The sequence below is a fragment of the Argopecten irradians genome, chromosome 10 (genome assembly GCF_041381155.1).
Source record: "Argopecten irradians isolate NY chromosome 10, Ai_NY, whole genome shotgun sequence".
NCBI classification, from domain to species: Eukaryota; Metazoa; Mollusca; class Bivalvia; order Pectinida; family Pectinidae; genus Argopecten; species Argopecten irradians.
In genome coordinates, this window is record NC_091143.1 from 3,896,224 (window position 1) to 3,910,125 (window position 13,902).

The following is a 13,902-nucleotide window of genomic DNA, read 5'->3' on the forward strand; positions in this document are numbered from 1 at the left end:
TTATATAGTTTGAGTGCAAAATGACTTTCTGAAGTAATATGATGTAGTCATGTGTACGAAACAATCTGTACATATTTATCATATTCACAAGAGCAGACAACTGAGTAACATTCAAATACACAATAACAACCAAATGAATGATAAATATTATAAGATCTAAGTGTGATGTAGAAATGATCAACTTCACATCATCAAAGTTATAATTGTAAGTATGTACAGTAGTTGAAATAAAATTTTACAAAAATAAATGATTTCAGTACTGAGAAAAAAAAAGTACTCGAACATTTGTTATGTTGATGTTTGTGACTTGACTGGGTCTATGTTTTCTCTCTAAGTAATTAAAATACGGTATACTTCAGTGCCAATTATCTCTGACGAGGAACAGCATCCTAAGGTGTTGTGGGAAGAGTTTGTACTTATGTTATATATATCGGGTCATACAGGTTAATTGTCAGGTGTTGTAGAATCAGGTCAATATCAGGGATTAACAGTTGAAGATTATTAACCTGATAACTCATAAATCTTGGAATATCTATTATATTATAACTCTTCATACATTATGTAAGACTTTGTTTAACTTTAAAAGTTGGAGCATTGACATTTAAAATTGTGTTGAAATTAGTCATTTGGGACCCTAAGAAAGGATGTCTTTTTACAGAGGTGGTTGTTTAGGCAGGTTTGAATGTAATTCAGTAAGAAATTTTGGAGAATGGTTCTTATATTTCATGTTATCTTAAAAGGACCTAGATCAGATGGTTAATCTCCATACATTTACTCAAAAGATTTGTTTTCCAAATTGAAATATCATAATTCATTCTCCAAAAATAACTGACAAGCCCTGTATTATAAGCCCATATAGTTAACAAGTCTGTACTGTAAAACAGGTGATCTGTTCTGGAAGCTGGACAACTATTTGTTAACAAACTTTATCAGCTCGCTCTGAACACAGACAATTTGGCTAGAGTTGTTGTCATGGTTTTTGTCAGACTTAGGTAAACCATGAATGGTAACACGGGGAGGTAATTTATTGTCTTGTGTTTACTGTAGGACACCTTTCACAGTAAGAATGATAAAAATGTAGAAATCCAGGCACCGTCCCCGTACAGGTGTATATAGCACAGTAGTGTATAGTGCTCATTACTGGTCATTTTACGCTGGAATTTCTGTAAAAAGCGTTACATTGTACAGTATGTCTTCCGTAGAATGGTTGTGAAATATTTGTGTTTTGTTTAAATGAGATAGATGTTCTTTTACTGAAGTTTTGAATACTTGCCAAGTCATAATTCTTCTTTTTTTATTATTTCAGTCTCTATGTGCGTTAGATGATATTCAAATGGGAAAGTGAATGATTAAAACAAAAAAACTTTGTCGAGATATGCTATGGTATCTTATTAAACTGTATGTTGTTAAGATATAAAAAATAAAAACAAGTAAGAAAGGCTTCTGCAACTACAGGAATATTACGATCAGGAACAGGTATTACTATTGATAATCTAGATAAAAACCAACTCTGATTAAACAACTTGGTGCTAGAAATTTAATACCAAGGCAATTATAATTCTTGAATAACTAGACTTTGTTATGAAGGGAAATCAGCAGTTCACCGCATGGTACATCATTGGAAATTTAATGATTAAAAAATGTGATATACAAGGAAGCTCATTGAATGACCTTATATTATTGGAGAAAGCAATTATCCCTATGGATAACAAGTGGTTTGTTATGACCAATAACCTGTAAGAGGCAATGGTTATTGTGCAGTTTTATTCTAGTTAAGTTACTTCAAATTGAGTTATTACAAGTTTCAAAGCTGATGATATGTACATGTTTATCAATTTGTAATCGGAATTTATTCTGGAGATAAGCGTCCTGGCACTGGAAGGATCAGAGTTTAAAAAATTGTCAACTTAAATCAAAATTGGTATTCAAGGGTTCCTTTGGACACGAAATATCTTATAGGTGCTCAAGGGTTCCTCTGGACACTGAATATCTTATAGGTCCTCAAGGGTTCCTTTGGACACGAAATATCTTATAGGTCCTCAAGGGTTCCTTTGGACACGAAATATCTTATAGGTCCTCAAGGGTTCCTCTGGACACTGAATATCTTATAGGTCCTCAAGGGTTCCTTTGGACACGGAATATCTTATAGGTCCTCAAGGGTTCCTATGGACACGGAATATCTTATAGGTCCTCAAGGGTTCCTTTGGACACGGAATATCTTATAGGTCCTCAAGGGTTCCTTTGGACACGGAATATCTTATAGGTCCTCAAGGGTTCCTTTGGACACGGAATATCTTATAGGTCCTCAAGGGTTCCTTTGGACACGGAATATCTTATAGGTCCTCAAGGGTTCCTTTGGACACTGAATATCTTATAAGTCCATGACAAACCTAATGTGAAGTCTGGTGCCATCTTGGCTCGATTCACTTAGCGAGCCCTTTCTGACTTTTTATATTCTAATTGACCAGCTGCAGCTTGATATATAGATTTGTGACCACAGGAATTAGATGATACAAGTGGGCTGGATTAACAAAGGATACTATTGCTGGAGATGTTATGTTCCAAATAAAAGCAGAATGATTTTATATCTTTGTTATTTGGTCTTCTAAAAAAACTTCTGGATTAAAAGATACAGACTTTTGGCCCTGAACAGCTGTTTAGTGAGAGTAAAAAGTGTTGAAAGCCTCATGTTTGTTTTAACTAAATCTTGGTTTGAGAGTTTGAGTTTTGTCATTAAATACTTTAGAGACCCCAGTTTCCACCTATAATTGCTGTATATATATCTAATGCTCTTCCTCATCCCTACATTTAAACTTTTACCACTTGTTTCTTTGTAAACTGAAATTCAGTGAGTGGTAATAGCATTCTAGTAACATCTGAACAATCTTTGGCATTCAAAACTTCTTGGAACAAGTGTTGGTTGATAGAAATGAAGTTTGGCACATTGATGATGATATCTGGAGAGCGGTGATAGATCTACATGAAGGTATAATGCACCCTCAATGATATGTGTTTATCTGTAGACAACACTAACCCAGGTCGACTGATAACACACTTTCTCTCCCCGACACACGCCACTTCTATATATAACAGGTATACCGCCAGATACTGGCTTACTTTTACAACCATTTGTAAGTTAAGAAGTATTTTGGTCTGTATGAACATTATTTTTTTCGTCTTTGATTACGATATCAAATATATATTTGGCAGTTATTTCTGCTGTTTAATGCATAAACTGTTTTCTTCTAGTTCCTCTGTTCTGTTTGTACAACATAATGGACTGCCTTCGCATTTTATATCCTAAGTTTGTTTCTTCCTAACCAGCTTGGTGACAATGGTCCATGACGACCAAGTATAAGTATGTCTGGTGCTATTCTAACATCCAAACTCTGTTATACATCCTTGAATGACCCTAGCTAGCTGTGAGTTGGATGTTAAATAAAATCAAACCAAATCAAACAATATTGAACCAAGTATGTCCCATTGTGACCTTGAAGAACTCATCCATATATATATGCCCTTCATTACATTGGCTTCAATTATTGACCCATGCTTATTGTGAAGAATCTAGTCCTTTTTGGCACAAAAAGGTGATCGATATCATTTGTCTCCAAGATTTGGAAGACCTACAATACCAAATCAAAGGAAAACAGACGAGTTGTATCACAGACACTTGGTGAATAAAGTTATAATTGCTGATGTTGATGTTGAATTGATACTATCAGAATAGAAAAAAATATAGCTGTCTTTCACTATCTATAGGCAGAAGTATTTGAAGAATGAAGAAAAAACATCTAAAGTGATACTGCAACTATCAATATACTGTCATACCATATAAGTCTGCTGGTCATGTCAACACTAGCCTGTTTAGTCTATATTGCCCTGTAAGTCTTATTGGTCAAGATTTAGTTGATGAAAATTACTAACTTTTAGGCTATTGTTCTATGTCGATTGGTCACTGTGTATGCATGTGTGACCACTAGCTGTCCCGGGGTCACTTCACTTCATCCTCGAGGTCATCCCTGCCAAAGTTTGTTGTAGAGATTAATGATGTGAGGGTGAGTTTGTAACACCTGTGATGTGTCCCCTAGGTTTGTGGAGACTGGTGTAATGGCTGGTCGACTTCTATGGATGTCTATGTAATTCTAGTGGCCTCTTGTGTTGTATTGTGTATTGTCTGTAGAGTTATGGGTAGGTGGATTTACCGAGACCGTGAGGTGAACACCCTCCAATTAGAAAAGGTACGTGTGGGGTATGTCCTCCATGGTATCATCGATATTGGGCTAACACATATACTGTAGTCACTGACAGCAAATCATTTCTGGGGTGGAAGATTTTACATTATTCATTGGAATATTGGTCTAAACATTTTCTTTCAATTAGATTTTGATATAAAAGGTAACTTGTTGGTAAAATGTTTGACAAACAGTTCTGTACAAAGTACCGGGCAGTATATGCTTTAGATCGGGGTAGTGTTTACCTTTTCTGATAACTATCTCCAGTGATAAAAACATAGAACATTTATAGAATCTAAATAATTCTTTATTGCACAAGTACTAGAACTGATTTTTATATAGATACATTAAAGTTGCGAGACTAAAGTGTGTCAACTAAAACTATAGTTAGGCTTCAGTGTTACCTCTATAAATAGTCACCAAAGGTAAAATGTGATATACAGTAAAACATATGGATCCCTGGAGACCAACTTTGTTATAAGCATATTTTATATACATGTTAAAGATATGTTATAAATACATCATTGACAGGCAATGAAAACCACTATGTTTTAACCATGAATTTGTTGTATGTTATGAGTATAGACTGAGTTAGTCACAATTAAAGATAGAATAACATGTGTAATGTAGACACATAAACTATTGGACATCTTAACCCTTGAAAAATGGGAACTCCATTATACATATGATACCGTTCCTAGAATTTCTAAACCAATAGGTGTCCCTGATTTGTTTCAGTGTTTGTGTCTCTTTCCTGTTTATTGTAAGTCAGGACTATTAGGACATTACGATCTGTGTTGGTAAAGTAATTGTGGTAATATTAATATAATCACAAATAATATTTGTTTATATCTTTTCAGGCATTTGGAAATGCTAAGACAGTTCACAATAACAACTCAAGTCGGTTTGGAAAATTCATCCAAGTAAACTACAAAGAAAATGGCATGGTACATGGGTAAGTAGAATGGAGCTGATGCATTTAACTATATTTTACGTCTGCAGTTATATATTTGATGCTGATTGGTCTATATTTAATCACATATTTTCTATATATAGTTCAAATTCAAATAGTACATAGTAAGATACTACGCTGAATGCAAATAGGGTTGTTCGATGATGTCTAAAAAGATAGTATCAGCCAAAGAAATTTTTGGGCATTAGTGCACAGGAGTGCAATATGATGTTTAATCATAAAGGCAATATTTGTGATGGGCTCTGTGTTTAAGCTGATATTGACCTATGAGTCCTGGCTTTATCCATATCGGTTGTGTTTACTTTATGAATCATAATGCCATAATCATAATATATTGATACAGTATGATTTATGGACATTTTTAGGTGAAATGTAAATAGGAAACTAGTACACAGATAAATAATGAGATTGCTACAAATAATAGGAACAAAAAGTAAGAAGTGCTAATAAAGGAAAAATGAAGAAGGAAGGGGGGGGGGGGGGGGTCTAGGAGGTTATTAGGGGAAAATGCTTTGGCTATAATTTGGGCAGAAATGATTACTTCCGGACTTTTAGGAACAACTCTTAGTATGTATAACCACTCAGCTCTGATCTGAAGGAGTTGGCAAGAGTGGCCTTTGTGAATTAAGAACTCACAATTAGTTTTCCAACATCACAACACTTTTATCCTGACCTAGTATACAGATGTGTGAAATGAAACAATTACTCTAGCTATATGATAAGGTTTGTTGTCAAAATCTAAAAGAAATGCCGATAAAAGTCCTAATGTATGGTTGTTACAACAACGGGCATAGGTACTTATAATCTGATGGCTATAAAACGTTTAGTGAGTGTTTAACATATGTAGCTTTACCTCCTTTATAATAAGTGTAACTTGTTCAAACCTATTTTAACAGCTTTAACTCACAAAATTATAAAATTGGTTTCCAAAATAATTATGTTCAAATTCAATAAAAATAAAATGCAATTACTCATTATCTCATTAATAATCACAAGCGTATAGAAATCACTGATAGAATTTAGAGAAATACATAGTGTTTTAAGTGATTTAGAGAAATACATAGTGTTTTAAGTGATTTAGAGAAATACATACTGTTTTAAGTGTGATGACACACAAAGCCTGACGATTGTTTTGATGAATTTGACTTGTGTAAAGCTACACTTGTGTTTGTATGATGTAAGTCTATACTGTACTTATACTGGTGCCTAACAGCCTTTGTCTGTACTGAGTGGAGCAGGACACCAAACGAGTGCCAGCTAGTTACCCTTATACAGCTCACTCTTAAACACTTCCTCCGTTCACAAGGAAAGTAGCACCACAAACACAGAAAAAAACCTTAGTGGTGGCCAAAGTAAGGAGCTATTAAGTCAGCATTACTGTGTTAATTTGATAGGAGTGAATGGTGCTGGTGAGGGAGGTGCTAGTATTACATACCTGGTTCAGGGGTGTGTGGGAATATTTGTGTCTCCCTAATTAGTATGCAGTTCTCACACTCGACTAACTTCTTTGGAGTGTTAAAAAACAAAATCCTCAAACGGGTTACATCAGATAAACACAAAGATAAGTGATGAAGACGTTACACCCTGACTGTATAGTAAATTTATCCTTAAGCATTGACTGATATAATGACACTTTAATGATACATAAATATTAAATACATAAATTAAATATCCATGTAATGGGCTGATACATTACATGGTTTGTAGCAAAACTAATCAATATCTTTGACTTTGTGTACACAACTTTTAAGATTGTCTCCCCTTTATGGTATTCATTCTGATTGCTTAATTTTAGCTGCATATGAGATGCTCTGCCATTAGTTCACACTGACCCTGACCTTATAAGGTCAAAGTTTAGAAGTGGTATTCTTATTATGTGTAGTGTAATAATTATAGGTCAAGCCTAAAGTTCAGAGGTTAAAAAATGTGGAGGCCATGGTGACATATCATAAGTCATTTGTTTGCAAAAAACCAAATCTTCAGTTGACTTTTGCTAAATAAGGATAGAAACTTGTGACCATTGTGTATTCAGCTAATAGTCAGATATGTTCAGTTTGTTCCTCAATATCTACATGGCCACTGCTTGAAACATGGAAATTCTTAACAAATTTATTCTGGCTGTTCAAAGGTGATATCATATCTGCAATCGAGTAAAAAATAAATTCTTCAAAGTAAAAATTTTTGCCATTTCAATTTCATTTTGCTTTCATAAGCAATATTTGAAGAAAAAAAACCCTCTTAATGATGCAATATATCAATTTGCGGCTATGTTGATATCTAACAAGAACTATGATAAAGGATTTAGATAGCTTTGACCTGTTCGACTACGGTGCTGTAAAAATGGTCTGAGTCTTGATGAAGTAATAGTGTGTTTTAACTGACATAGATCTAAACAGTGTGAAAAGGAGAGCACCGTCTAGTCATATCAATGATGACTGTACCAGGAGGCTATCTCTTCACACTATACAAGAACGAAGTTCACACATTCTATGTACCGGTACATTATTGATGTTATATGTTCTAGTGTTCTTACTTATTGACAGTCACAATGACCTATTTACTTACTGATTGACAGTCACAGTGACCTGTTTACTTACAGATTGACAGTCACAGTGACCTCTTTACTTACTGATTGACAGTCACAGTGACCTGTTTACTTACTGATTGACAGTCACAGTGACCTGTTTACTTACTGATTGACAGTCACAGTGACCTGTTCACTTACAGATTGACAGTCACAGTGACCTGTTTACTTACTGATTGACAGTCACAGTGACCTGTTTACTTACTGATTGACAGTCACAGTGACCTGTTTACTTACAGATTGATAGTAAAATGACCTGTTTACTTACTGATTGACAGTCACAGTGACCGTTTACTTACTGATTGACAGTCACAGTGACCTGTTTACTTACTGATTGACAGTCACAGTGACCTGTTTACTTACTGATTGACAGTCACAGTGACCTGTTTACTTACTGATTGACAGTCCACAGTGACCTGTTTACTTACTGATTGACAGTCACAGTGACCTGTTTACTTACTGATTGACAGTCACAGTGACCTGTTTACTATTACTTACTGATTGATTGTCACAGTGACCTGTTTACTTACTGATTGACAGTCACAGTGACCTGTTTACTTACTGATTGACAGTCACAGTGACCTGTTTACTTACTGATTGACAGTCACAGTGACCTGTTTACTTACTGATTGACAGTCACAGTGACCTGTTTACTTACTGATTGACAGTCACAGTGACCTGTTTACTTACTGATTGACAGTCACAGTGACCTGTTTACTTACTGATTGACAGTCACAGTGACCTGTTTACTTACTGATTGACAGTCACAGTGACCTGTTTACTTACTGATTGACAGTCACAGTGACCTGTTTACTTACTGATTGACAGTCACAGTGACCTGTTTACTTACTGATTGACAGTCACAGTGACCTGTTTACTTACTGATTGACAGTCACAGTGACCTGTTTACTTACTGATTGACAGTCACAGTGACCTGTTTACTTACTGATTGACAGTCACAGTGACCTGTTTACTTTACTTACTGATTGACAGTCACAGTGACCTGTTTACTTACTGATTGACAGTCACAGTGACCTGTTTACTAATACTTACTGATTGACAGTCATAGTGACCTGTTTACTTACTGATTGACAGGCACAGTGACCTATTTACTATTACTTACTGATTGATAGTCACAGTGACCTGTTTACTTACTGATTGACAGTCACAGTGACCTGTTTACTTACTGATTGACAGTCACAGTGACAGTCACAGTGACCTGTTTACTTACTGATTGACAGCCACAGTGACCTGTTCACTTACTGATTGACAGTCACAGTGACCTGTTTACTTACTGATTGACAGTCACAGTGACCTGTTTTACTTTACATAGTGACCTGTTTACTTAGTCTACGATGACACACAGTGACTTTTACTTACTGATTGACAGTCACAGTGACCTGTTTACTTACTTACATGACATTGACTGTTTACTTACTGATTGACAGTCACAGTGACCTGTTTACTTACTGATTGACAGTCACAGTGACCTGTTTACTTACTGATTGACAGTCACAGTGACCTGTTTACTTACTGATTGACAGTCACAGTGACCTGTTTACTTACTGATTGACAGTCACAGTGACCTGTTTACTTACTGATTGACAGTCACAGTGACCTGTTTACTTACTGATTGACAGTCACAGTGACCTGTTTACTTACTGATTGACAGTCACAGTGACCTGTTTACTTACTGATTGACAGTCACAGTGACCTACTTACTGATTGAGTCACAGTGACCTGTTTACTTACTGATTGACAGTCACAGTGACCTTTTACTTTGATTGACAATGACTTTTACTTACTGATTGACAGTCACAGTGACCTGTTTTACTTACTGATTGACAGTCACAGTGACCTGTTTACTTACTGATTGGCACAGTCACAGTGACAGTCACCTGACCTTTTACTTACTGATTGACAGTCACAGTGACCTGTTTACTTACTGATTGACAGTCACAGTGACCTGTTTACTTACTGATTGACAGTCACATTGATCTCTTTACTTACTGATTGACAGTCACAGTGACCTGTTTACTTACTGATTGACAGTCACAGTGACCTGTTTACTAATACTTACTGATTGACAGTCACAGTGACTGTTTACTTACTGATTGACAGTCACAGTGACCTTTTACTACTGATTGACAGTCACATGACCTGTTTACTTACGATTAGTCACAGTGACCTGTTTACTTACTGATTGACAGTCACAGTGACTGTTTACTTACTGATTGACAGTCACAGTGACTGTTTACTTACTGATTGACAGTCACAGTGACTGTTAGTCACAAGTGACCTGTTTACTTACTGATTGACAGTCACAGTGACCTGTTTCACTTACTGATTGACAGTCACAGTGACCTGTTTACTTACTGATTGACAATCACAGTGTCCTGTTTACTTACTGATTGACAGTCACAGTGACCTGTTTACTTACTGATTGACGGTCACAGTGACCTGTTTACTTACTGATTGCCAGTCACAGTGACCTGTTCACTTACTGATTGACAGTCACAGTGACCTGTTTACTTACTGATTGACAGTCACAGTGACCTGTTTACTTACTGATTGACAGTCACAGTGACCTGTTTACTTACTGATTGACAGTCACAGAGACCTTTTTACTTACTGATTGACAGTCAAAGGGACAATTTTATTGGAATGGTTATTTGGAGCAACAAGGTGAAGGTCACAACAGCCATTTTTGACTTTCATGATTTGAAGATACAGTCAATATGTTTACAACCTGTTAAAGGCTTGATTGCTGCCCCTCACCTGTCTTACACCTAAATCACATGGTTTTAAACTGTAGCTATATTACTTATGGGTGTTGAAAGAACCTCCTTCTAACATTGTATCAACTCGACCCTAAGCAGACTGTTTCCACTGACAATCAGCCACATGTGTTTGGTTTATATCGACTACAACTGTTTAAAACACAGACTTAAGATGTTAGAACAGATGAACCACTTTTATCATCCTGCCAAGCAGAATAGTTGTGTGTATATGATCCCATGATTTCAATTCTGTCTATCGGGATTAATGTCAGACGTTTATCTTTAAGGCTTACTTCCTGATTATAAACAAGAGCATCAAATCAACTTTCTACTTTCAGGGGTAAAAACAAATATCATTTTTTAAATATAAAAGAATTCTTAATATGCTTCCTTCCTCATCAGAATGCTAGAGAGACATAATGTATTAATTCTGGTTTTTGTGGTAATTTGCAGAATATGTTTTCTAGATCTACTGGCCTTAGATGCTTAAAATTTTGCACTGCTCTGGTATAAGATCTATGTGACCTTGACCTCAAGGTTAAAGGTCAAAGTGGGTTTTTTTCCAATAAATTTGTTCATTTGCTAAATTTTAATGATAAAAGATAGAGTCATAAAAGTTGTAGCTATTATTTGAATCACACATACACAATATTGTGATGCTATGTATTAAGTAGGTCATTTTCAATGTCGTTTTTAAATCTGAATAATAGCCTTTAACCTTTATTATAAAAATACGCTTTATTTTACAGTGCCATTGTGGAAAAATATCTCCTCGAGAAATCCAGGATTGTCCATCAAGCAAGGAATGAAAGGTTGGTTGTATGGAGTTTATAATTTGTTGTTTTCTACATTGTTAGAATACAGTTAAACCTCGATCATCAGATCACAATCAGCTGGAAGAGTTTGAAATGATGAAGTAGGACAAATATCTAGTGTGAACATTTTCTCTTACTTTGCCTTGTCTGACCCGAGGACTGAGAGTCACGTTAGGTCAGGGACAATTAGGTGGACAGAATCGGACATCTATTGGGACTTATAAAGCATAACCCTGAGGCTGACCTTTGGCGTTTTTGACCTTAATAAAAGTCACATTGCCTCAGGTGCATATTGTGAGAAATTTCTCCAGGAAGACTTGTTTATCCTGACAACAGTACAGGTGTATGTGTTACTTAGCACAGTGATCTGATCATACCACCTACAAAGTCCTTATTAGCTTTCTTTGTCTAGATGCTGATATTACTGATAATTTGGAAAATCAAACCAAAAAAGGCAGTGCAAATAAATGAAGATGTTTTTTAGTTTATTTGCTAATGATCTGATGTCTTAACGGTTTATGGAATAGATACAGAAAAATCTAAAGTAAGATTTCCTGTATCATTTTACTTGCTATTGTGGTGTATCCTTGTCTGAATGGTATCCGTCAAACACTACCTACTGTTACACTGACAGTTGTTAAAGTTACACCTATAAATAGTTATCACAATGACGAGCATTGATGATAATTGGAGTGTGTCTGTGGATGCTGTCAACCGTACAGTGGGTATATCCTCAGAATTAGGCTGACTAGGGGTCTCTATATCTCTATTAACCTTGAAGAACTGTAATGTGCTGAGATAGAAAAAGTGCAAAATTAGAATTATTATTGAACAAATTTTCAGTTTAATTCATTACACTTTGGAGTTATGGTAGGTACTGTACCTGAGAATCATTTTACAATCAAACTTGTCCTGAAATTGTTTTAACAGTGAACTATGGGTTATCAACTGCTGTGATCCACATTTAACAGTTGATTATGATTTTATCATTGTTTTAATGATAATTATATCTGTGTTACAGAAACTACCATGTGTTCTACTACCTGTTGGCTGGGGCTGACGAGCAGGAGCGGGAGACGCTCCATCTCAAGAAACCGGAGGCATATCATTATCTTAGACAGGTAACATGTAGTCTAATGTACTAAGGATGGGGACGTGGATGTTGGCAAGGCTGTGTATTACTGAAAGGGATGTACCTATAAAAAAAAAAAATAGTCTTCGTATTTGAGTTTTTTGTCCCCAGAGTCATCTGAGATCTGCTTTTGTTTTAGAGGTGGTATTCCTGAGGTGGGGGATTCTTAGATTTTATTTCTGTTGATGTTTAAAACAGCCACAAGTTCCTACAAAAAGTAACATTTTATAACCACATCTAACCTGCCCTTGTTGATAAAATCAGTTGATAAGTAACACTGATTTATTTGACCAAGTAATATAATACAAATTAAAAAATTTAAAAGACAAGTTTTTGTTTTGGATTCCAATATTTAAAACCTCCATATAGTGATACTAGTAATTTTTTGTGTGGGTTGGGTTCACAACTGTATACTACAGGAAGCTATGACGGGGAAGTCGTGTGTATATCCTTGTGATATCATTAGTCAATCCTGTTCACCGTGACAAAGACATGCTGGTGGCTTTGTATTTACCTGACAGATCCACCAACACTGCTGAGCATCTACCTCAATAGATTGTTCTGGTGTACAGTATTTCTTGTGTACATGAAAATAAAACAAAAAAAAGTAAATATGTAAAATATTGGTCCTTCAAACCTAATTTAAATCAAAAATGAGTTGTTATGTATAAAGTACCAGTATTATACAATACCTAAATAGAAGTAAATACAGAGGTGCTTTCTATTTGATCTGTCCAATGTTATCATCTGATTGTTTCTGGTGTCAGATAATACTATTTACCAACTTCTTTGTATCTCTATGGAGATTTATAAACTTATTTTTGTTTCCATGGTGATTTATTAACTTATTTTTATTTCCATGGTGATGTCAGTTTGCAGTTTACAGTCTTGATAGTGTTTCTGGATGGATGAGGTTAAGATTGTTGCGGCACATTTTTTTCAGAAAAATTCTTATTATATTAAGCAAAATTTGAAATTTAATTGCACAACTGAAATGTTGATTTCTGTATAATATATAATCAAAGCATTTTATCTGTATAGAAAAAACAGGAGCTACAAAATCAAAATTTCTATATTACAGAGTGGGTGTTACCATACCGAAGGTGTGGACGAGGCGCATGAGTTCGCCAGGCTCAAACAGTCCCTCGAAATGGTGGGATTCTCTCCCATGACACAAAGACGGTCAGTAACTTTACATCAGTATCGGGAATATTATCATTTGTCTGAATTTACACTATCAAACAGGATCAGACTAATTAAGTCTGTATGACCAGGTCACCCCATGTGTAAACTTGATATGACCATACAGGAATACGCACTCAAGTACTTGTTGATCAGTTTTAAAACATGCATGTAATAATTTATCTTATTATCTCATATCAT

At 35.4% G+C, this 13,902-nt stretch overlaps 1 protein-coding gene across 9 annotated transcripts in view; it reads left to right on the forward strand.

Annotated features, from left to right (window-relative positions):
• Positions 1-13,902, forward strand: part of LOC138332928 (unconventional myosin-IXb-like) — a 98,999-nt gene that overhangs the window by 33,772 nt on the left and 51,325 nt on the right. For all 9 annotated transcript variants that reach the window (XM_069280966.1, XM_069280968.1, XM_069280970.1 and 6 more), the window contains exons 3-6: positions 5,096-5,190; positions 11,322-11,384; positions 12,409-12,508; positions 13,601-13,701. In XM_069280966.1, the coding sequence (XP_069137067.1) occupies positions 5,096-5,190; positions 11,322-11,384; positions 12,409-12,508; positions 13,601-13,701 (359 nt within the window). The remainder of the gene's footprint in view (positions 1-5,095; positions 5,191-11,321; positions 11,385-12,408; positions 12,509-13,600; positions 13,702-13,902) is intronic.